At 41.6% G+C, this 26019-nt stretch overlaps 1 protein-coding gene across 1 annotated transcript in view; it reads left to right on the top strand.

Moving 5' to 3' along the window:
- The window catches only part of TDRD7 (tudor domain containing 7), a 187311-nt gene extending 161633 nt beyond the window's left edge, over window positions 1-25678 (top strand). Inside the window, exons 14-17 of the mRNA XM_088461286.1 lie at window positions 19288-19398; window positions 20248-20726; window positions 23384-23544; window positions 25192-25678. Coding sequence (XP_088317412.1) covers window positions 19288-19398; window positions 20248-20726; window positions 23384-23544; window positions 25192-25412 — 972 coding nt within the window. The 3' untranslated portion in view covers window positions 25413-25678. The remainder of the gene's footprint in view (window positions 1-19287; window positions 19399-20247; window positions 20727-23383; window positions 23545-25191) is intronic.
- Window positions 25679-26019: the final 341 nt, after the last annotated feature.

Here is a 26019-nt window from a genome sequence, read left to right as displayed (position 1 = left end):
CAACACTGGTCCCCAACGCGGTGATCCTAGCGATCCGAGTGGTGTAAGCATTACACCTCCGACACCAACTCCGCAGACCTGAGAAAGTTGAGGCCTTCTAGGCGCCGAAAAGCCGTGGCCTAGAGTACAGCCGCTGCCCGCCGAGACTCTCACGCCCAGCGGTAATTCCCCCCCACCTTCACACTGAAGCCTTTTTAAGCCACCCGGCACACGCTACTACACATCCACACCTCGCATCCTATCTGCTGTACCACCGGAGAGACCACGAACGCTTGCCGGCGGCGGAGCCGCTGTGACACAGGGCCCTTCATCTGACAGACGGGTCACTGGACACGATATCAGTGACACACCTGATTACCCTCACAGGCTGCGATTGCGGTAAGTGCCGCTCAGAAATATCATTAAGCCGCGAGCTCTGTCTACAAAGCCCGGCTGGTGAATCCCTGCTACATCCCCCCAGCTGGTTTTCCCTTCACACAGCCCCAAGCACAATAATCTGCTGCATACAAAAGCAAGCTCCTCTAATGAGTTGGACAGCTTAAAGAGGAATATCAAATCTGTAAAGCGGAATATATTGAGACCCATCTGTCATTTTGCCTTTCCTAAGGGACTCAGAGATTTATAAAGGAACTATACTAAACCCACTTTGCAGCTTTGCTCCTGACGTTTCTGTTACAAGCTCCTCTTTCAAGCAGCTATATATACTAGCCAGAAAAGAAGTCTCTCGCCACCGGAACATCAACAACCCCCCATATGCTGAGCTGCAATGTGAAATTTTGGTGACTCTAAATACACCTGATCTCTTTCCGATAAACGGAACGACTGCTGGCCAGAGTTCCGTATTCTCTCTGAAGAAATAAATACATTCAGCTCGCTGCATCAAAAATTAATTTTATATACCTACCAATCCCCCCCCTCTTCCCTCCCCCCCCTTTTTGATATATAGAAGATTTGAAAATTATCTCTTCAAACATCAAACCGCTATCATTTACTGACCAAGAGATCCATCAGAAACTCAAGATGTGATTTTCCTTATTCTGGGCCTCCATCTAGTGGTCATTGTCATAAACTACATTCTACATTTCTCTAATACATGTGCTCACTTTTAGTGTAATGCGAAGATCTGCTCAACCAAGTTCTGTGCCTAAAGGACAACAGCAAAAGTCACGTTCATATAAAAACAAACAAACTTCACCCCCAACAACTAACTAACTAACAGATATCATCTCCTAATTCAACATATCAAATTGACTCCCCCTCTCATTCCATTAATTAGGAAAATACCCAAGCAATTACCTATTCTGACGTAGTCAGAGCCATCCGCGAAACTATGGAACCTCTCATGCAAGCACAGGCTGAAAAATTTACAGCATCCATTCAAGATTTGAAACAACAAGTTTAAACAGGTTTCCACACAAGTAAACAACAATGACCAACGGATTGGAGAAACAATACAGGATGTATCTGAACTCAAGACTTATAGGGGTATTCAATATGGAGCGAAAACGCCCTTTCTGCGAGGTTTTCGCTCGGATGGCGTCATTTTTGCCAGTTTTACTTTTACACCGTATTCAATTTGAAAACTTTTCCGCCGGTGCGAAAAGTTTATTGCATTCGACCCTGCGGAAAAGTATCACCAAGGAATGGGTGGCGAAAAAAAGTGCAGAATTGGGGTTTTGGGGTGCAACATTTCGGAAACCAACCTGCAGACAGTCCCTCAAAGGTAAACTGTGTCAAAAAATGTAAAAAAAATACCTCAGAGGACCCCAAAATCACTTTCATTTTGGGGGCGAAAAAAAAAAATTGGAGGGTACAAAGTTAAAAACTAGCAAACTACAATCTAGGGGGTCCCCAAATATGCCCCAGGTGTTTTTTTCATTGCAGGTGTTTGCGGCAGGTGGATTTTTCACGTTTTTTAAAACTTCACTTTAGCAACTTTTAAATATGCTCACCCCCATTTTCAAGTCCCCCAAAATTTGCTGGGACTACTTATTTTCTGCAAAAAAACCTTCTAAATACTATTCTTCACCACCTTCCAAAATCCCCAAAATAGCAGCTATTGAGCCCGTTTAAAGACCCCAAAAACCTTCAGCAGGGCTAATCGGGGGTATCCAGAGTGATCCCCCATGTCAGACCATCTTTTTGGGGGTGTTAGGGTCATTTCCCCAAAAATCAGCGGTTTTCATTCGCCGGATGCTGTTTTCGACAATTTAATATTGAACACGGGTATAATCGGTGGCGCGCCCGATACTTTTTCGACGGCAAAAGCTCCGATGTGCGGCGAAAACTTCGACCCGCATAGACGGCGAAGTTTACGTTTCCTATTGAATACCCCTGATAGTCTCACAGCTACAAAAGTCTAATTACCAGATGAAAAACAAACTAGATGACCTTGAAAATAGATCACGCCGCAACAACTTGCGACTGATCGGACTCCCAGAAACTTACAAAGGTCAATCCCTACTCAACTTTTTGAAATCTGATCTCCCAAAAGTCCTAAAAATAGATGGGGAACTTCCGACTTTTGAAATAGAACGAGCCCATCGACTAGGCCCATATAGAGAAGACCAAGAAACCACACACAGAGCAGTAATCTTCCGTTGCCTCATTTTCCATCAAAAGGTGATCTTGTGGTCCGCAGCACATCAAGTGGGTAAAATACAATGGAAAGACCAATCATTATTAATGTTTCAAGATTACTCCGCTGAAGTAGCAAGAGCACGTCGTGAAATGGCACCTGTCTGCACTAAACTTGCTAGAGCGAATAGAAAATTTGCCCTAATATATCCAGCCCGGCTACGCGTCTTTGAAGGTAAAGACTTTATGACCCCGGCAGATGCGCAAGAATTTCTATTCGAAGAAGAAATGGAACGTGCAGAAAATCAAGAACATTCCACACCAAAACATACAAGTTAATTCACAGGCTTGTATCACTTCTATTTCTATACCATATGATATGATTAAATGAAACACCATCTAAAAAACGTTTGAATAATGGGCCAGGCCTAAAGAAAGATTTACGATTTAGATGTGACTTTAATTCATATACATGATTGCTTCATAAAATAACACTGTCATGTCTTATTATGATATACCAATACTTGATTGTTTTGTATTCCGGTTATTACAAAACCCATAGCTAAACATGGAATTTTAGAATTAGTTCCATAAAACTTCATTTTATAGAATGTAGTTATATCTTTTATCATATTCACATATATTGTTGTTATAATGACCACTGAGGGGCCATTGCCTCTTATTTTGTAATGTCTCTCTTTGTGACATTTGGTTTTTGGTATTATATTTACCAAGTAATTTTTTACGGTCACTTTAGACAGATTGGTTAGTTCTATAAACCTTAAATATCAGGATGCTGAATGCCAAATGTTTTACTTTTTATATTCTTGTTTTGATGTTTTTCTGGATTTCCCGATGTCCCCCTATTAATCCCACCCCCATCCTTTGTCTCGATGAGATACATATTTGTCTATGCTGATTGTCACATCGTAAGTACTTAATATGAAAGATTTAAAAATCTACTCATGGAATGTCAAAGGCATACATACCCCCATCAAAGGTAAGAGAATTCTTACCCATTTAAATAAATCACATGCAGATATTACACTACTACAGGAAACACATTTGAAAGATGCGGAACATATTAAATTGAATATGCTGCGATATAAAGTATTAGCATACTCTGCATATGCTTCCAAATCTAGAGCTTGCAAAGAAGTCTCTAGCCACTGAAATCCATAACACTACAAAAGATAAATATGGGAGATATGTTATTATTGATGTAACGATTGATACAAAACGCTTTGTAATTGCCAATGTATATGCTCCCAATTGCTACAATAAATCCTTTTTCCTAAGACTAATCAATAAACTATACCCACATGTAGATGCACAAATTTTACTAGGAGGTGATTTCAGTATAACGACCTCTAACTATCTAGATCGCCAATCCACAAGCAAACGAGATCCACCTGTTCCAAAATTTGGGATTACATACATTAATCAACAATTTGAAACTCGGATATATGGCGATTACATAACCCCACTACAAAAGAATTCACTTTTTTTCTCACATCCTCATACAACGTTTACTAGGATCGATTACTGGCTATTATCTGATTCTCTTCTTTTGGACATTCAGGATGTAGGAATTGATCCTATAGTTGTATCGGATCATGCCCCCATATGGGTTAAACTTCTTAAATGGCATCTAATGTGGGCTCCCATAAACAATGGAGATGCCCCACGGCTTTAGCTAATTCACAAAAATTCCAAGCAGAATGGGATACTTATATCCTCAATAATACTACTAAGGCCATGCTACGTGGAATAATCATTTGTTATTCATCACGCTATAAAAAAGATCTTACACAATCTCTAATAACCGCTCAAAAAGGAGTCTCTGAGGCATATTATATGATGAAAAGATCCCCAATATCCGTTAGTATAATTTTTTGTTTTTGTAGTTCTGGATATTATGATAATATTCTAATACAAGTAGGTGATAGATCGCTAAGGTATAACAAATTTATGTTCCATAAGCATGGCAATAAATCGGGACGCCTCCTCTCTAATTTGTTGAGAGGTACACGTAACTCGAGTGATATCAAGTCATTAAAAGATGACCGTAATGTCTTGCAATACTCTGGAACAGAAATAACTGAAATTCTAAAGAAATTCTATGAAAATTTATACTCTAGAATCGCCAGATAAAACCAAACAAACTCAATTCTGGAGTGATTTGTGTATCCCTCAGATATCAGAGATACAAATAGATTCACTATTGAAACCTTTTACATTGGAAGAACTAGACGCTGCAATTAAATGTTTGAAACCTCTGAAGGCGCCTGGGCCTGATGGCCTCACGGGAGAATTTTTTAAAATCCTAAAACCCAAAATACTCCCCTTTCTGTTAGTTTTTTTTAACTCAATACTGATATCAAAATCCATCCCATTACATTTCAACACAGCACTCATAAAAGTCCTACCTAAGCCTGGCAGAGATTTAAACTTACCAACTTCCTATAGGCCCATATCTTTACTCAACACCGATTACAAATTGTTTACCAAATTATTAGCAGAAAGATTGAAAATAATAATGCCGTCACTGATTCACCCAGACCAGACAGGCTTTATATGGGGGCAGACACTCTGTCACCAACATCCGGAAAGTACTGGCGATTCTGGCTTATGGGGAGGGGGGAAATGGAGGTGATCCCGGTCTGATTTTATCACTAGATGCCGAAAAGGCCTTTGATTTGGTGATCTGGGATCACCTCCACGTGACCCTACACAAATTTGGATTTCCACCGACATATATAGATATAATTAAAATGTTATATACTATAAATCCTCACAAATCCTATCCAATGGATACTTATCGTCACCATTTGCAATACAAAGAGGGACTAGGCAGGGATGCCCCCTCTCACCATTGCTTTTTGCAATTGCCCTTGAACCACTAGCAATCAAATTACGTACTAACACTAGGTTCTCAGGAATTAAAATAGGGACTCTGGAACTAAAAATTACATTGTTCGCTGATGATATCATTTTATTCGTATCAAATCCAGATATATCTATCCCTGCAATACTAGATACTATCATGCATTTTGGCTCTTTCTCAGGCTATAGAGTCAATATTCAGAAATCAGAGGTTCTACTTCTTCCTAATAACGAATCGATATACACAATCAAACAAGTAATATCTTCATATACATTGAGGTGTAACGACGTTTCTTTGAAATGCCTGGGAGTACAAATACCCACATCACTATGTAAACTATATTCAGAAAATGTTACGCCTTTAAGTCAATAAAATCCCAAATGGTCAACTGGCTTCACCTACCTTTGTCACTTTTAGGCAGAATTGCATTAATCAAAAGTATTGTGTTCCCAAAATGTGACCTATCTCATGCAAATGCTGCCAATAACATTATCTCAACAAGACATCAAGAATTGCAATACTGCTTTTATAAAATTTATATGGCAGGGTAAAAAAAAAAAAAAATTCATTGAATTAGATTAATTCAACCAAAGAATAATGGGGGGTTTGGCACTCCCAGATGTTCAGGCATTCTCACAGGCAACCTTCTTCCGCTACATAGCAGACTGGTTCTTATCACGTGGCATTTACACTAATAAACCCTTAGAAGAAACTATATTTCACCCTTTCGTCCCAGCAGCGCTACTAAATCTCCAGAAATCCGCTATTCCATCTCATTTGTATAACCATATCCTATTTAGAGATACTTACTCTGCGTGGAGATCTATAAACAAAAAATTGTCTCTTGACTTCATTAAATCTAAATATACTCCTATTTGGGGTAATCCTGCCTTTTTACCCTCCATTCAAAACGCATGGTCCCATATTTGGAAATTGAAAGGAATTAAAGCGATCTGCGATGTGTTCGATCCAGGTGGTGTGATTTTGACTTTTCAACAATTATGTACAATGTATTCGCTACCAAAAACAACAAATTTTTTCATGTACCTTCAGGTTTGTCGTCATATAAATACGAAGACTTCACTAGTTCCCGGATCCCAAATAAAAACATTGGTCCCAAATTATATAGACTCTCTCCTCTGACACGTTAACACAATTACTTACCGTATTAAATATTTATACACTGATTTGCTCCCTAATGATTTTCATAAACTATGGCTCAAGATTCAAAATAGATGGGCAAGAGAAATAGAAAATATTCCTGATTTCTCTATAATAATCTCTAACACCAATAAAACATTAAAAACTTTAGCTTCGGCTAAACTACAGGAAATCCACTATAAAACCCCCTACATAGAGCTTATGTAGCTCCGAATTGTAGGAAATATATGGTCTCAGAAGAAGATGGCGGTTGTCCCAAATGCTCTGAGAACAGGCATCATTTATACACTGATTTGCTCCCTAATGATTTTCATAAACTATGGCTCAAGATTCAAAATAGATGGGAAAGAGAAATAGAAAATATTCCTGATTTCTCTATAATAATCTCTAACACCAATAAAACATTAAAAACTTTAGCTTCGGCTAAACTACAGGAAATCCACTATAAAACCCCCTACATAGAGCTTATGTAGCTCCGAATTGTAGGAAATATATGGTCTCAGAAGAAGATGGCGGTTGTCCCAAATGCTCTGAGAACAGGCATCATTTGCGCATGTCTTTCTATATTGTCCCAAACTTAAAAGATTCTGGTATAAAGTTTTGTTTTTTTATCAATCAAACTTTTCAACTGCAATTATATATATATTTTTCACCACCTGCTTTTTTATTTGCCTATTTTACAGCACGGTCCACACAAGGTGATATATCAGATTGGATTCCGCTGTTGACTCTTGATAGTCACGCTAGCAAAACAAGTTATTCTTAACAAATGGGCCACAAAATCTGTCCCATCTATAAGGGAAATACAATCAGAATTACTGGACCATATGTATATAGATAGAAAGAATGCTTTATTTGATATAGAAAATGGAGTCAGGCATTTTTACAATAAATGGGAGCCATACTTCCCTGCTATTTCGACAAATGTGCAAAGTGTTTGAGTTGACTACTTGGTATCTTTGTAAACAACTAGGATGAATGGCAATAACAGGTGATGTCGCTTCTCCTAGATACGATATTGCTCGATAACATGTGACTCATCGGACACTCTACTCCCACTCCTCCCCCCTGCTTTCCCCTCTTCCCACCCCAGTCTACTTATTTTATTTCTCTTATATTTTCAATATATTGTTGTTCTATGTAAACTCAATATATTTATTCTGTTGTTCAAAAAATTTAAATTTTGTGTCTTTGCTATACTATGTATTTTATATACTATGTTTTTGCATTTATCTGAGACACCAATAAAATGTTTTTAAAAAAAAACGTCCTTGGGTAGGCTGGGCATTTCATGCCTCCCACACCACATCATCTAGTGGGGGTAATCCATACTCATAAATAAAAATGTGCACTTTGTGCTGAATAGAGTCCAGACTGATACATATGGGAGATTTGTATCACTCCACCCCGCTTTTCTTATTGGCAGGTTATATCCCTCCTCTGTTTAGCTACGATGTACTAAAATTAGCAACTGAATTTATTGCTGACTCCCCTAATAATCATGTTATATGCCTGGGGGACTTTAACAACATTATGAATGGGTATTTGGACAGATGGCGGCAGACTCCGGGCACTCGGGGGTTAACTAATACTAGTTTCGCAAGGTTTATTGATGATTTAGGTTGGGTTGATGCCTGGCGCAAAAAGCGTCCAGAGATGCGCCAGTTTTCATGTTTCTCCTCCTTTAACTCTTAAGGATTGACATGGCACTGGTTTCACCTGGCCTGCTCTCTGTGATAGTTAAAATTTAATACATGACTAGAGGGGTGTCAGACCACTCTCCGTTGGTAATGGGATTAGATTTAGGCGAACCAAGGGGACAGAAATTCTGGAAGCTGCATCCCTCTTGGTTGACGCAGATGGGGGCAGGGTCAGAGCTTGAGGCACTTTGGACGGGCTATTTTGGTAACTTTGGTTCTGATTTGGGATTCATTTAAGGCTTTCATGAGAGGGACTTTGTTGAAAAGGGTGGTCGAAATTAAAAAACACTATAGGGATTAGGAGGTTGAATTGGAATGCACTTGTAGAAATTCTGAATTCCAGTTTTTACAAGATGGGCTTGATGCTTCTCGAATTAAATGGTTGGTCGCTCAGGAGGCATGGTCCACCCACCTATTAGACAGAACTAATCGTCAACTTCAATTTCGTGCTAACTCCTAATATGTTAATGTTGATAAACCAGGTAGTTATCTAGCGAGATTGGTCCAGTCCGCCTGACCTGCTATTGCCATTTCGGAGATTGTTGGTAGTGACTGTTGTGTGGCCACGTCCATCTCTGATATTGCTGATGTGTTCCTATCATATTACAAGTACGTCTATTGGTCCCATTTGTCATGCGATTTGGAGGGTTTGCGTGCATATATTACATCAATTGGGTTGCAACTCCTTTCTCCAGAGGCTAAAACATTTCTTGAAGCTCCACTGACTTTAGAGGAGGTGGATGGGGCCATTAATTCTTTTCCTGGGGGTAAAGCACGGTATCCCAATAGAGGTTTCTAAAAAGCATGCCAATGTATTTTTCCCTAAACTATTAGAGCTATATTATGAACTGTTTGAAATGAATACCCTCCCACCATCTATGTCAGAAGCACTAATCATTGTATTATTAAAACCTTACAAAGACCCCAGGTTCCCGAACTCGTACCGTCCTATCTCTTTAATACCGACGGACGTGAAAATCCTGGTCAAAATTTTGTCTTTAAGACTTGATCAGGTTGTAACCTCTGTGGTCCACTCGGATCAGACAGGCTTTATGCCGGGCAAGTCCACTTCTATTAATGTGAGACGTGTTTACTCATGTTCAGGCCTCCCATGGAGACGAGTCCTCATCAGTCATTTGTGTCTTTGGACGCAGCTAAGGCTTTTGATTCCGTGGAGTGGCCGTTCCTTTGGGAGCTAATGAAAAGTATGGGTTTTGGCCCTGTATACTTACGGTGGGTTCAGCTGTTATACTATAGGCCTGTGGCTAGGATCTCTGTAAATGGATTTATTTCCACACCCTTTTTATTAGAAAGGGGTACGAGACAGGGCTGCCCACTATCCCCGGCCCTTTTTGCGTTAGCAATTGAGCCTCTTGCTTGTGCCTTAATGTCACACCCTCAGATTGTGGGCCTTCAATTAGACACTAGAACAGACACTGTGGCTCTATATGCCAACTATTTACTCTTATTTTTAACTAATTATACAGTGGCTATGCCTGTAGCTCTTCAAGTTATTAATTTGTTTGGCGATTACTCTGGGTTAAAAGTTCATTGGAAAAAATCCTTTATCCTCCCTCTTAGAGGACCTCTCTTTACCTTCTCCCATTTCTCTCCCCCCTGTGATGGGTATCCCAGTTTAAATATTTGGGTATTTACATTACAAACTCCCCGCATGACTATATAAGGCTTAACCTGGACCCCTATTTGAATACTTAAAAGACAAAATTAAATCTTGGATTAAACTGCCCCTCACGGTTACAGGCAGGATCAATCTGATTAAGATGATAGTACAACCTAAACTATTATATATATTTCAGCAGTCCCCAGTGTTTATCCCTGCCTCAGTATTTCGTAAATTGGACAGTATGCTATCTTCTCTGATATGGGTGAATAGACGACCTTGCGTTAGATTAAAAATATTGAGGAGACCTAAGTCTGCTGGAGGATTGGCGCTCCCTAACTTTTGATTATACTATTACGCGGCACAACTCATGTGAGGGAATGGCTTCAGGATACTTCTCACACTGCACTACACTCATTGCTGGTGTCTCAGGCTTCCCCTGGTCACACGCCCCTACAGGCCTTGTTGAGTGATAGAGTTAATAGATCCCTTCCCCAGATCCTAATACAGGCCCTTAAGATTTGGCAGGCAGCCCTTGTTATCACGCAATCTACTGGACTGGATCCTGATGTACCTTTGTGGAATTCTAGGGCACTGGCTGAATTGAGATCACTTCAAACTAGACAAGTGTTGGGGTACCAAGTGTATTCACTCTCTAGGACAGTTATATGTCGGTTCTACACTTAAATCCTTTTCTCAACTGCAGGAGGAGTTTTCTCTATTTAGAGCATATTTTTACAGATTTCTGCAACTTAGGCACGCCCCCAGTGTTCAGTTTAGAGTTGGTCCTCCTGACATTCAGTCCTTTCCCATTAAGACAGTACTTATGTCATTGGGTCCCCGTAGGTCTTTGTCTTTTATTTACTCATACCTTTCATCCTTTCCACACGAATCCAAGTTATCTAAACTTAAAGTAAAATGGGAGGCGGATGTGGGATCAATAACTGATAGTGACTGGGATATGGCTCTGAATATTCCCTGCACCTTCACTGCCTCTGTAAGATATCAACAGATTCAGCTATATATTTTACATAGAGTTTATTTAACTCCAATTAGGTTGGGCAAATATTGGATGTAAGGCCACCAAATTTTGCCAAAGTGTCAGATGGCTGATGGTACTTTTTGGCACTTACTCTGGGATTGCCCCTCTACAGACATTTTGGGATAAGGTTATACATGTTCTTTCCACCACTGGGATTCATGCCCCTCTTCTTACTTCGATGGTATGTTGTTTGGGTGTCTTGGAGGATACCATTCTTGATGAATATGCTAGGCAGTTCATCATTAATATGTGTACTCTGGCTAAGTTTAGTATTGCTCGCACCTGGTTGGCGGACTTTTGCGCATGGCTTACATTGGTCCATACCACTGTTCGGCATGAGAAATACTTTTATTTAACTCGAAAGGCAGAGTTCAAATTTGGCCGTATTTGGAGTAGATGGAGTGAGTCCAGGTATGCTCTTCCTGATGTGTAATGCCTAAATATTGTTTACTGCTGTATGGTATAGGTGCAGGCACGGGAGAAGCTTCTCTTTAATTTAAATTTTTTCTTTTTTTTTTTTTTTTTGTTGTTTAATAAGATAAGGTGGATTTGATCACTGTGTGATATGTTTAATATTATTGTGGAATAGATGTCCTAATTGAGTTATATTGCTAGCAAATTTTTGTACTTAGGACTGAGCCGTACCAAATTAGTTCTGATGTATAATATGTGTAATATCTCTATGTAGTTGGGTCGATATTTTTTAGTATACTGTTAACTTAGTGGTATATATGTATTGCCCCAATATGTATCACATTATTATGTGTCTGTTTAATTATGTCGATTTATCTGTATTGTTTTATGTTATTGTTCTTGATTTTTATTGGGTGTTAGTAAATTCCAATAAAAAATACTCAATTTAAAAAAAAACACGCTAATCTGTGTTCCCACAGATGTATAGATTCATTCTAGATGTATATGACAAAAATATATATAAAAAAAAATATATATATATATATATATGTGTTGATCACTTAGTGCAAAGTATATACTTGTGACACCGTGTCCTCAGCAGCTATATTCATAACACCACCTCATCGAATGTACAACCCCTAACGTGTGACTAAATCCAGAGGTCTGTAAGTGACATATCAGAAAAATGCTGAAATCGTACCTTAATGTGCACTAGGACAAACGTCCAATGCCTCACGTTATGATATAGTATTCATTGCGGTCCACCAAACAGACCTGCAAATGTGTATAAAAACAGTCACTGGGGTGTGAAGTTACATTACAGTGTGCCAAAGACTTAGCTAGCTTAAACCTGCGCCAATGTTCCATACATGCCAATCTGAAAATGACCGAGTCATCGAGAGCCTGCCGCCGCAATGTGCACGCGGACCGGCCGTTCTGCTCAACTGCCATCAGCCCGGAAGTGGTCACAAGCACTTCCGCCTCTGGCCTGGAACGCACGCTGTCCGTAGGCATGGCAACATAGGACCTGTCGGCAATGGAGCCTGGAAGGCAGCAGTAAGCTTGTTTTCCAACCAGAGCAGCTTAAAAACATAATTCTACCAATAAAAACCATAGTTTGTCAATTACAAACCTCTATCCCATTATTAGCGCAAATGTTATAGAGCTAATACTAACAAAAATAAAGCAGACAACAAAACATACATTGAACAAATATATATTATATATATATATTCTCTAGTATTTGTTTTATATTAACTGGACACTTTTTGACTTTCCTTGGTAACACACTAGTTGCTTAGGCCTTTGTGCATGTGTTTTTACCTTGGATCACCTGTAGTGTTCAAAGAATAGAGCTCCCAAGGAGGTGGTTGCTCCAGTGCTGCGCATTTGCAAAAATGTGTAAACATAACTTCTCCTCAGGATCCGGACCAAGATGGCCTTTACGACCATTGTTTTTTGGCTCCACAGCAGGAAATGTTTTCAGCGGGATCCAGTCAGGGACTGGCTTCGGTACGTTAACACAGATAATGTTGCAGTTAGTAGACCAGCTAGCAGCCCCAGCGTTCCTTGTTACTAACATTCTCCCTGCTTCTAAGCTACCTGTTACAGAGCCACCATGGATGTAATCCTTTACTCTGTACAAAGGCTTTCTCAGGTGTCGACATCTTTTTAACAAATGCTGGATAAGGACAAAGCTCCCAGATGCAGGTCTGCGGCACCTGAGAGCCTTACGCTACTGTCCAGGGGGGTTCTGACTATAAGGGTTCCTCGGACAATGAGGCCAGTGTAACAAAACATATACGATCTTACAGTTCAGCGCTATGAGTGCTTCCAATAATACTGAAGTCTCCAGATGTTTTTTGTCAGTCCGTATATATGGAAAGAAACATCAAAAAAAGAAACTGATGTAGTATCAATCCTTAATTGAATAATTCACACCACTTGTGTGGGTAATATCACGAGTGGAGGTATAGTCCATTACCAAAAAAGTCTCTGATATCCAGGCTCTCAATATGGACACCCCAAATGTGACTGGTACATCAACAGGTGCTTACATGTATGCTTACTTTTCACAAGCGTGGTAGATACATATAGCGGTTTCTTTACGTCCACCTCTGATGTATCCAACTGGGGAACCTCACACCACGGTATGTGGAGCACAAGAAATCCAGAAATACAAGATAATCACCAAATGATGGCTATTACAGGTTGAGTCTCCCATATCCAAATATTCCGAAATACGGAATATTTTTAGCATGACTGAGATAATGAAACCTTTGCATTTTGATGGTTTAATGTACACAAACTTTGTTTAAGGCACAAAATTATTAAAAATAAAGTATAAAATGACCTGTAGGCTGTGTGTATAAGGTGTATATGAACCAGAAATGCATCCTGTGTTTAGATTTGGGTCCTATTCCTAAGATATTTCAATATGGTATGCAAATATTCCAAAATACGGAATATTCCGATATCCAAAATACCCCTGGTCCCAAGCATTTTGGATATGGGAGACTCAACCTGTACCATCGATTTATTAAAATAATAAATGGGTATAAAACACACACATACCCTAATAAATGCCAACATAGACTACTGTGGAAGATGGATCCTGGGTATACCGCCAAGCAGCTAATGTGGATCACAGCGGGTATGTGGGGATCATGTGATAAAAAGAAACTAACACAACGCGTTTCGACGCTCTGCGGCGTCTTTATCAAGATAAGTGTCTATTGCATCTCAAACGGGGACACGCTTCTTGCACTGCCGCCATATTGAGTCTACAGATAAGTTTGGTGACTTTTCACACAGTCTTTTTTTTCTACTGCTCTGAGGGGCAGCGCCAAAGGGTGGAAGATTTTAATATCGTAATGAGGACAGTGTCTCTATTACCTCAGAGGTTGAGACTTCCTCAGTCCCAGAGGAGACACTGTGCCCATTAGATGTGGAAGCTTTTATCAGAGTGGTTAAATTCATACTCCTAGTAGAGGATTTGGAGCAGCCACCTAGATCCAAGGCTCCTGTATTTAACCATCAAAAGAAGGGGGTAACTGAATTCCTTTCTTCAGAGCAGTTAGAAGACCACCTAGCGGAGGCGTGGACTCACCCTAATATACGCTTTCTGGTTTCTAAGCATGTTGCTGCCTTTTACCCTCTCTCGGGTAAGTGGAAGGCTCCTACCCCCCGTGGTTGCCCATATTACCCGTCTTATTAGGTCATCTCTGCTACCGATTCCTAACACTGCTTCTCTTAAAGATCTTTCGGATAGGAAGCTAGAAAATTCCTTAAAACCATTTATGTTAATGTGGGTGCTCTTGCTAGTCCAACCCTTGCGTACGCTTCTGTAGCTAAAGCGGTTAGCCGTTGGGCTGATGCTTTAGAGGATGGGCTTACCTTGGGTACTCAAAGGGGAGACCTTGTGTCTCGGGGCATATTAGGGAGGCAGCTACCTACCTGTCCAAGGCAGTCATAGATACTGGAATTTTGACCTCTAAGGTGTCTGCTTCGGCCGTTGCAGCCAGGCAGGCTCTCTGGTTACGCACCTGGAAGGTGGACGTAGAGTCCAAAAAAGCGCTAGAAGCTCTTCCGTATTCGGGGGACATTCTTTTTGGACCTGAATTAGACAAGATTTTCGCTTCACTGGGGGCATCCAAGTCTGCTTTCTTGCCTTCAGTGGCTCGGCCCAAATCTAGGACATCTGTTGCTCATTCCTTTCGTTCGCAGGGCAAGGCCAGAGGTCAACCGTTTTCCAGAAGCCAGGGTCCTTACTCCAAAAGCTCCAAGCCCCAATGTAAGCAGCCTTGGTCCATCAGACATGCTCCTGCCAAGCCAGGGGGACCCCAGTTTCTGCTCTTTCAGCAGTGTGGTTGCAGACCACAATGGACACCTGGGTCAGAGACGTCATATCTCAGGGCTAGGCTCTTACGTTTCAGAAGCGTCTGCCAACCGTTTATTTTCCATCGGCCTTCCCGCAAAGCCAAGAAAAGGACTAGCTCTTGAGTCTATTCGTTCCCTCCAGAGTCGTCATGCCCATCCTTCCGTCGCAGAGGGTTGGGTTTCTTCAACAATCTTTTTCATTTCCAAAAGCTGGACAGCTCGTTTTGGCCCATTCTCAATTTAAAGCAACTTAGCAGGTCCCTCCAGATGCCCAGATTCCGCATGGAATCTCTGCGCTTCTGGCTCTGGAACATTCAGGATGCCTACTTACATATTCCCATCAGAGCCTGTCATCAATGATACCTCAGGTTTGCAGTAAGGCACAGACGCCATCAGTTTCGGGCTTTACCTTTTGGTCTTTCTGTGGCTCCTCGTGTGTTCACGAAGGTCATGGCGGCACATCTTCGCCGCAGGTGCATCTGGATCTTGCCTTACCTGGACGACCTTCTCGTGGCCCAGTCTCTGACGGTTCTCATGGATTACATCCATTTGACTGTGGAACTGCTTCAGTCACACAGTTGGATAATCAATTGGCGGAAATCCACCTGAACTCCTCCGGGTATTCACCACTTAGGAGCATTGTTAGACTCCAGGACTCCGCGAGTTTTCCTCCCAGCAGACAAGATTTTTAGCCTGCAGTCAGGGATCCAGGCCTTCCTGAGCCACCGTCGGGTGTCCATACACTCCTGTATGCAGATCCTGGGGTCTCTGTTCTCCACTTTCGACATAGTGGAGAACGGACCGTTCCCTTCCCGGCCTCTCCAGCTGGTCATTCTGGCATGATGGAACAAGTCTTACCCGAATCTCAGAGCGCAGATGCTCATTCTTCAGACTCTCTCTCCTGTGGTGGCTTTTGAAGCTAGGACTGGATCTTACCACCAACGCGAGACTTCGGGGGTGGGGGGGGAGCAGTGATGTAATTAAACCTACCTGGGTCGATGGGCGTTTCGAGAAAGCCAGCTGTCCATCAATGTCCTCGAGCTCAGAGTTGTGTACAGGGCGCTTTGCAAGGCGCAGCATCTCATCCAGGGACTTCTGGTAAAGGTACAGTCCGACAACCTGGTCACCTACATAAGCCACTCGCAGCCACGGTGCCATGAAAGAGGTCGGCCACATCTCCATTGGGTGGAGCATCCTCTTCCAGCTCTTTCCGTGCTCTTCATCCCCAGGGTCCAGAATTGGGAGGTGGACTTCTTAAGCCACCAGGAAGTTCACGCAGGCAAATGGGCACAACATCCGGACATATTTCAACTGCTGGTCCGCTGTTGGGGCTTTAAAAAACCATCAGTTGCCAAGATATTGCTACCGCACCAGGAATTCCAATTTTCTCCTCTCTTGGTAGACGCTCTGGCGGTTCCATGGGAGTTCTCTCTGATATACATTCTCCCTCTAGTTTCGATGATTCCGCGGGTTCTCCGTATATTCAAGCTGGAAGGGAGGCACAGTGATCCTGGTGGCACCAGATTGGCCACGGCGCATGTGGTACTTAGATCTTCTGAGCCTCTCCATAGACCTACCTCTGCGTTTTCCTCTGCGGCCGGACCTTCTGTCACAGGGTCCGTGCTTCCATCCGGATCTGGCTCGTCTCGCTTTGAACGGGTGACTCTTGAGACACCCATCTTGATAGCAAAGGGGTAATTTGGACCATGCTTAATGCTGAAGGTATCAAGGGATACAATCGCATAGGAGCATCATCTGGCAGGCCGCAAGCCAGCTCCGTTTGCCCCTTTGAATACACCACAGTGGTTGGATACCGGCAGCGAGTGACTGTATAGGAGCACACAGCAGGTCGCAAGCCGACTCTATCAATCATTTTGCTTACATATTTATTAGCAAAGACTGCTTTCTGGTTTTTTTCTTACATTGCTCTGGACGGAACTTAACGATCATTGAGCTAACTATGAATCGATTTTTTATATATTTGCACACAGATTGTTAAACACACTGGTTGATGTAATTCTTATGTACACTGTATGTTTACAAATAAGTTTTTATACAGGATGCTTATGATTATAGGTTGATAGAATATTTTATATATTTTTTAATAAATAAGTTATCAAATTTATATGTATGTGATTAATTTACACCACTATAGCGCTGCTTATATTTGCCTTGCCTTTTTTTAATGCCAGGAAGCCCTCTATCACCCAGACTGGCGCACCTATTTTGCTTGGAGCATGACTTGGGGTCTTAACCCCAGGTCTTTTCGCCTCTCCCATATGCTCTCCTTTCTGCAGACTGGTCAGGATTTGGACCTCCGGCTCTCTTCCTTGAAGGTCCAGGTTTCGGCTTTGTCTGTTCTCTGCAGGAGACAGCGCTGTTACCTGATGTGCGGACCTTCTTCCAGTGAATTCTCCATGTTCAACCACAATTCGTGCCTCCTTTGGCTCCTTGGGACCTGTCTGGTTCTCCAATCAGCTCCCGTCGAGCCATTGTAGACAGTTCGGCTACGTGGAAGACAGTTTTTCTACTTACCATTGCATCGGCCAGGAGGGTATCTGATTTGAGCTCTTTATCGTATCGCTCCCCATTCCTGGTTTTCCACTCAGATAGGGCTGTGCTGAGGACTCGCCTGAGTTACCTTCCCAAGGTAGTGTCGCATTTCCACAATAATCAGGAAATTGTGGTTCCGTCTTTTATGGTTCCGGGTTCTTCTAAGCCGGAAGCCTCTTAAGATGTTGTGCGGGCTCTCTGGCTTTACGTATATAGGACCAGATATATTCGCAAGTCAGATTCTCTGTTTGTTCTGTATGATGTGCTCAAGCAGGGCTGGCTGGCTTCTAAGCAAACCTTGGCCCACTGGCTCCGTTTCACAATTCGCCAGGCTTACACATTGGTGGATCTTCCTGCCCACTTCACCTGGTCAGTGGGGACCTCTTGAGCAGTGCGCTGTGGTGCTTCAGCAGAACAGCTCTGTAAAGCTGCCACATGGTCGTCTGCTCATACCTTTATTTGTTTCTATGCATTTAACACTTTTGCATCCTCGGACACCACCTTTGGGCGTTTTGTTCTCACTACAGCTCAGGAGCGTCCCCTCCCATAGAGGGACAGCTTTGGGACGTTCCAGTGTCATCCCTGTGCCCCCTGTGGAGGAAAAAGAAATGGAGCCTTATGTTGCTTACCTGTTAAGTCTTTCTTTGACTCCATATGGAGCATAGGGTGCCCACCCTGACTCACCTGGCTTCCGTTGTGTGTTTCCTTGGTGACCTGACCGGCTATGCCCACAGATGTCTGTAGGTTCTGTATGTATGCCAGGTTTCCTTCCCCTCTCGCTCCTTTCCGTGGACTTGCTAACTAAACTGGCTGTCGATTGCTGGGGGCGGGGTATGAAAGAGAGGCAGCCTGAGCTCGTGGGAGTTTTCAATTAACTATTTGGTGCTCAGGCTCTCCTTTTCAGGCTATACCCCCAGTGTCATCCCTATGCCCCCTATGGAGTCGAAGAAAGAGACTTAACAGGTAAGCAACACAAGTCTCCTTTTTCTCCTCGATGCATCGAATATATTAGTTTTGACTAAATGCCAAAATTCCATAGTTTATAACACCGAAGGACACCACCCAGCATCTAGAATGTAATATGAAAGACAACCTGCATATAGCAAGTTAGTTGGTTTATAAGTAGTACTAATTATCTTTAATTCTGTATTAGAATAAGGACTTACACATTTATATTTGTGGACGCTGTTAGATGCCTTTTCAAAAGGTATAAAGACCGTATTCTATGGCCTGTGGCCATTTATCTGATTCTTATGTATTGTCCTGTGTGAGACTTTGCAAATGTAATGGTTTGCAATATATTAAAATGCGTTTAAACAGAAACTGTAGGTTAGTGTTCTTACTTTGTAAACAGATGTTGTCTAAAATAAACCATATAATAAAATGCACAATTTCTGCTTTATAAAACATTGTTTTGCACTGTGGAATTGCTAATTCAGACTTTTATTTTCAGGCTATTAGGTGCTGTCTTGCTGATCTTCCACTAAGCATTGGTATGTGGACCCCAGATGCAGTACTGTGGCTCAGGAACACTGTTTTAAACTGTTCGGAGTGTAGCATCAAGGTAACAAAAATCCCCACACATTAATAGCACATGTGGTATTTCTCATACTGCTATCTATCTTTTGTTACCGTTTCAGAATACAGGCCTATCCATCCGTTATTTAGTATTATATCTTCCTAATAGATAAGCTGTAGTTATCTGAGACTGTGTATAATACTGTATGTAACCCTCTGACTGACATGACATAACTACTTTATTACATCCAGCACTAGAATTGGGAAATAGAAAATAAGAGGGGCAATGCTTATTCACCACTTGGCTTGGCAGCTGCTTGGGCACAAATAATTGCAGCATGCGTTAGCACATAAATTTTTTTTTATGGCTTTTTAGACTTTCCTCAAAACAAGTACCCAGGACAGGGCTGTTATATCCCTGATATGAAAATCATCCAACAAGTGCCTTTTCCACCCCTTTTGGCCCAAGTATGTCAATGGGTTTTTAATTTTACTTTCCAAAGTAATGTCCTCTTACAGATGTGTCCTGCTACATCTCTGCTGCGCACGCAGAAAATCGCGCCATGCATGGCATGAGGTGTGTGCCCGCGAGCGCATATGTGCATTGCGTTCACATCCGAGCCACCTTTGGAATGCATGGTATAATCACAGTGCGTGCCGTAGCGTATGCTGCTGCAGGTAATCACGTTGCGCGATGCGTGCACACCTTCGTAGCGCGATCGGCAAAGATGTAGCAGGACACATCTGTATGTGCCAGAGTTTCCAGATGTTTAGTTTGTGAATGGAAGTAAATAACTGTCAAAATGTCTCCAACTCCAAAACTATAGGCTGTGGTGTGTGACTTTGGAAGCCATTTTTGTGTAAAGGCTGCTATTCTTTTCTCTGCTCTATACAGGTAGTGAAAATGGATGAAGCAAAAAGCATGGTGTATGTGTATCTCTTCACATCAAAGAACTTTCCTGATCCTGAACGTAGCATCAATCGCCAAATCACAAATGAAGAGTTGTGGAAGCAAAATAATAATTCATTACCTAGTACTGCCTCTAGCTTGTCAAAGAGCAGAGCTGATGGAACACTAGCGGCAGCATCTCGTAAAGATCAAAGCAATGTAACAAAAAAACAGCCCATAGAGCAAAACATAGCAGCCAGTCCCTTAGATTTGCCACCACCTCTATCTCTGCCGAAGTCTGGAGAACACATAGATGTCTTTGTGTCAGTGGCTTGCCATCCCGGTCATTTTGTCTTCCAGCCTTGGCAAGAGTTGCACAAGTTAGAGGTTCTTATGGAAGAAATGCTTTTACACTACAGCACTAAAGAAGAGAAACCAGTGGATGTGGAGAAGAATAAGTTGTATGCTGCAAAAGTGGACAAAAAGTGAGTCTTTCATTTCCATAATAGAGTAGTGTACGTTTTTTGGTATCCAGATTGAAGGGTCGACAGATAAAAGTTCGACAATGTATAGGTCGACACCAGATGGTAGACCGGCACTAAAGGTCGAAAAGGTTCAAATGGTTGACACAAAAAATATATATATTTTTTTGTTTTCAACATTTTTAAGTTTGGGCACCAGGGTGAGGGTTAGGTTTATACGCTAGGGCAGTGGCGTATCTATAATGGGTGCAGTGTGTGCGGGGCACACGGGTCCAGGTGGGCCCCGCACCGCACACACTGCACCCATATTATTTTAGACTTACCTGTCAGTGGTTCCACGTCTGGTGTCTGCGCTGCTCAGAACATCGAAAAATGGCCCTGCGGCCCTTTTCCCGGTGTTCTGCGCATGCGCAGTACACTCCGGCCACTAGAGTGTGCCCGGACTCTACTGCGCATGCACATAAAGCTGGAAAAATGGCCGCCACAGCCACTTTCCGGCGTTCTGCGCATGCGCAGTAGACTCCGGGCACACTCTAGTACCCGGAGTCTACTAAGGCTCAGGTGGCTGGCTAGCCGCGTCAGTTGGCTACCGGCCATCGGGGAGAGAGGAGGGGGCCCCGCACAGGGAGTGCACACGGGCCCCCTCCTCTCTTTAGACGCCCCTGCGCTAGGGGGAGGGTTAGGATTAGGCTTAAAATACAAAAGAAAATGGGTTGACCATATATCTGTCAACCTATTTTGCCACACCTACATTTTTTAGGCAGCTGAATTGACTATGTATTTTAACCATTATTGTCACTTATTGTAACAATATTTAAAAAAAAGCAGATACGTTTAATTTGGTAAGTATAAATGTCTGTTGTAAGGCTCATGAATCGGAGTAAATACAAGGACTGCATTGAATAAGGGGAGTAATATTAAAATACCTTTGTATGCTAAATATATAGATTGTGGCATTTTCATAATTTACAGTCAGGTGCATAAATATTGGGACATTGACAGAATTTTCATATTTTGTCCTCTATTCACCACCACAATGGCTTTGAAATGAAACAAACAAGATGTGCTTTAACTGCAGACTTTCAGATTTAATATGAGGGTAATTACATCCAAATCAGGTAAACGGTGTAGGAATTACAACGGTTTCTATATGTGCCTCCCACTTTTTAAGGGGCCAAAAGTAATGGGATAAACTAAACAATCCTAAATCTAACTTTCACTTTTTAATACTTTGTTGCAAATCCTTTGCAGGCAATTACAGCCTGAAGTCTGGAACGCATAGACATCACCAGACGCTGGGTTTCATCCCTGGTGATGCTCTGCCAGGCCTCTACTGCAAATGTCTTCAGTTCCTGCTTGTTCTTGGGGCATTTTCCCTTCAGTTTTGTCTTCATCAAGTGAAATGCATGCTCAATCGGATTCAGGTCAGGGGATTGACTTGGCCATTGCATAACATTCCACTTTTTAGCCTTAAAAAAACCTCTTTGGTTGCTTTTGCAGTATGCTTCGGGTCATTGTCCATCTGCACTGTGAAGCGCCGTCCAATGAGTTCTGAAGCATTTGACTGAATATGAGCATATAATATTGCCCAAAACACTTCAGAATTAATTCTGCTGCTTTTGTCAGCAGTCACATCATCAATAAATACAAAGGAACCAGTTCCATTGGCAGCCATACATGCACACGCCATGATGCTACCACCACCATGCTTCACTGATGAGGTGGTATGTTTTGGATCATGAGCACTTCCTTTCCTTCTCCATACTCTTCTCTTCCCATCACTCTGGTACAAGTTGATCTTTGTCTCATCTGTCCATAGGATGTTGTTCCAGAACTGTAATGGCTTTTTTAGATGTTGTTTGGCAAACTCTAATCTGGTCTTCCTGTTTTTGTGGCTTACCAATGGTTTACATCTTGTGGTGAACCCTCTATATTCACTCTTGTGAAGTCTTCTCTTGATTGTTGACTTTGACACATATACACCTACCTCCTGGAAAGTGTTCTTAATTTGGCCAACTGTTGTGAAGGGGTTTTTCTTCACAGTTGTTTTCCGTGGTCTTCCGGGTCTCCGGTGCGTACTTTCTTTTTAAGAATGTTCCAGACAGTTGATTTGGCCACACCTAATGTTTTCGCTATCTCTCTGATGGGTTTGTTTAGATTTTTCAGCCTAATGATGGCTTGCTTCACTGATAGTGACAGCTCTTTGGATCTCATATTGAGAGTCGACAGCAGCTGATTCCAAATGCAAATGTCACACTTAGAATCAAATCCAGACCTTTTACCTGCTTAATTGATAATGAAATAACGAGGGAATGGTCCATACCTGTCCATGAAATAGCTTTTGAGTTGATAGTCCCATTACTTTTGGCTCCTTAAAAAGTGGGAGGCACATATAGAAACCGTTGTAATTCCTACACTGTTCACCGATGTAATTACCCTCAAATTAAATCTGAAAGTCTGCAGTTAAAGCACATCTTGTTTGTTTCATTTCAAAGCCATTGTGGTGGTGAATAGAGGCCAAAATATGAAAATTCTGTCAATGTCCTAATATTTATGCACCTGACTGTATGAGTAGTAAAAGTTATAAAGAGAAGAAGGAAGGGAGACGGGCTTAATTGTGGTGTAAGTTCATTGCTTAAATAATTTTAATATCTGTTCAGGTGGTATCGGGTGCTCTTGAAAGGAATCCTAACAAATGGTCTGGTTTCTGTGTATGAACTGGACTATGGCAGACATGAACTGGTTAATTCTCGGCTAGTTCAACCCCTGATTGATAAATTTAGACGGCTACCGTTTCAGGCTGTAACAAGTCAGCTTGCTGGTGAGTAACTACAATTGGTTATTTTTTATTTGTGAGTTTTGTCGTGCCATACATATGTCATATAACAAATTGCATGTGTACAAAATTTATCTAAAAGTTCACACCTTTACATATATACATAATTAGAATGTGCAGATTACATAATTATGTAGAGAAAAACAAAGGCTAGAGGGACCTGCTTGAACTTACATTCTAGTGGGGATATGGGGCACGACACGACTGTTAAGGGAGCAGAGTTTGGGAGAGCAGAGGCTTGAAAGTTAGCAAAAGGGAGTGGTAGGCTCATATGGAAAGAAGAGTTTCAAGGGCACATTTAATAGCGGGAATATTTAAAGGCGTGAGTATTGCTAACCACAACTCTCTGGCCCATTAATCTGGATTTCATATCCTGATGTGACTGGTCCTGCTTGGACAACCCCCTGGGCCCGCTTCCCTTCCCTTCTCTTACGGCTGAGTGCCGATGCTCCTTCTTGCCAAATCCAATGGTGCCTTCCTGACTGCTGGCTCAGCTGGTTGCTGTCATCTCCTACGGTTGTCTGTCTGATGGTTACCGCCAGTCCAGTCACTGCATTCTCCCTGGTCTACTGCTTCTTTGTGTGTGGCGGTGTGCTGCTTTTGAGGGCATCTCCCAACTGCTGTTTCTCCGTCCCTTAAGCTGCGTTCCTGCTTGGTGTAACTTTGAGTCTCTACTGTCCTACCCTGGTGCTGGTGAGCTGCTGAAGGGAGCCTTGTCTCCCGTGTCTTGAAGTAGTTTTTACTGCAGTGTGGCAGCTGGTCACTGTCTTCTGTGCTGTGTACTGTTGCTAGCTGTTTGACCTGCCACAAGGAGTTTATTGACTTTCCTCTCTTCAGCCTGCAGAGCCGTTTCTCCTGTTGCAATATCTCCTTCCCATCTAGCTCAGTACGTTTACAGCGCGACTTGCCTGGTGTCCCGTGCAACTCTGCACAAATTGATGTGACTAGGATGAACCCAGTAGACTGTGCTGATTGATTTGATATGTGACACTTGTATATCTGTGTGCACCTGAGTCTGTATATGAAGCACAATGGAACATTGAATGAAAAAAGCTGCGGCTGCTACATTGTAGCACTACGTATACAGATTCAGGGGCTCAGGTGCACACAGATATAAAAGTGTCATGTATCGCTGACAAAGAGCTAATGTTTTATTGGACAGACTAAAAACTATTCATGACATCAATAGTGACTTTAAATATTTTTAAAGCACTTGCTATGGAAGACCCATGGGATGCGGGCACGTTTCACGAGTATGAAAGTTGTAATTATCTCTTGACTTTCCCTGGATACTCACATGTTTTGACATTTGTGTGTGTGTGTGTAATCTGTATTGTTGATTTTCCCAGCATCCAGACTTGATGCACATAGTTAACCTAACTCAGCTTTGTTTTATTTAAAAGAAAAAGAAAAATCTGTGTATTTTTGCTGAGTTACCCAATACAGCATGAAAAGGCAATTTGTTTCTTGCTCTCCTCTCCTTCTTCCACCTCTAAGGAACATTGCATTTTCTTAATATTGTAATTGCCTATTGTTTGTTTGTTTAATCATATGCTCACAGATCAGTCAGTAAGAATGAAGGTTGTACTTGTAATATTTGTGTATTAATAATAATTTTTATTCTCTAATTAGGTGTGAAATGTGAGCAGTGGTCTGAGGAAGCTTCAATAGTTTTCAGAAACCACGTGGAAAGGAAACCTCTTGTGGCACTTATACAAACAGTCCATGATAGCACTAATCCATGGGATCGGAAGGTTGTGGCATACTTTGTGGATACTTCCTTACCAGACACTGATATATGGATTCATGACCTCATGTCAGAATACCTTGTTGAGCTTTCAAAGCCTGAGTAGCATGTTCTGCATAGACCTGAGACTCCTACAGTAGAAGCAATAACAGATATGCATATATTTACATATTTTAAGAAGGTTCACCATTGTTCTGATTTTGATAAATGTTTGAGGTTTGAAAAATTGAAACTTGTTTTCTGTGAAATAGAATTTAACAGATTCATTTGTTTACATTGTTTAAATAAGTTTGATTTTCTGAGAATTTGTACATTGTTTAATAATATAACTGTATAAAGTTGGAATATAATGCAGAGTAAAATTTATTTAACAATTAAAAACTGCAAAAAAACGGGTTTTGGCTGTGCTTCATGGTCGCACTGATCTGTCAGTCACACGATAAACTGTTTCATATTTGTAACAGTAAGAGGGTATTTTATTCTTAAAAGGGCAATTGTGCACCCTTTTTGTATTTTAAATGGTAAAATAAGGCTGCAGTTCAGGCCTGCTTTAATCTATTGTCACTGAACCCCAACCATACAAATTATTTGCCCACTGGGTTTTACCATTTTGTGGAAGTATAAATTCTATTTAATGGGGCATAATTTAAAAATATTGTAAGGTATAACTCACAAGTAAAATATATTTCTGTTCATAAACACTGCATTCTGTG

Source organism: Taudactylus pleione, unplaced genomic scaffold (assembly GCF_031769625.1).
Source record: "Taudactylus pleione unplaced genomic scaffold, aTauple2 ptg001032l, whole genome shotgun sequence".
Lineage (NCBI taxonomy): Eukaryota > Metazoa > Chordata > Amphibia > Anura > Myobatrachidae > Taudactylus > Taudactylus pleione.
The sequence above is the reverse complement of the archived record's forward strand: the minus strand, read 5'-3'. Positions and strand labels throughout refer to the sequence as shown.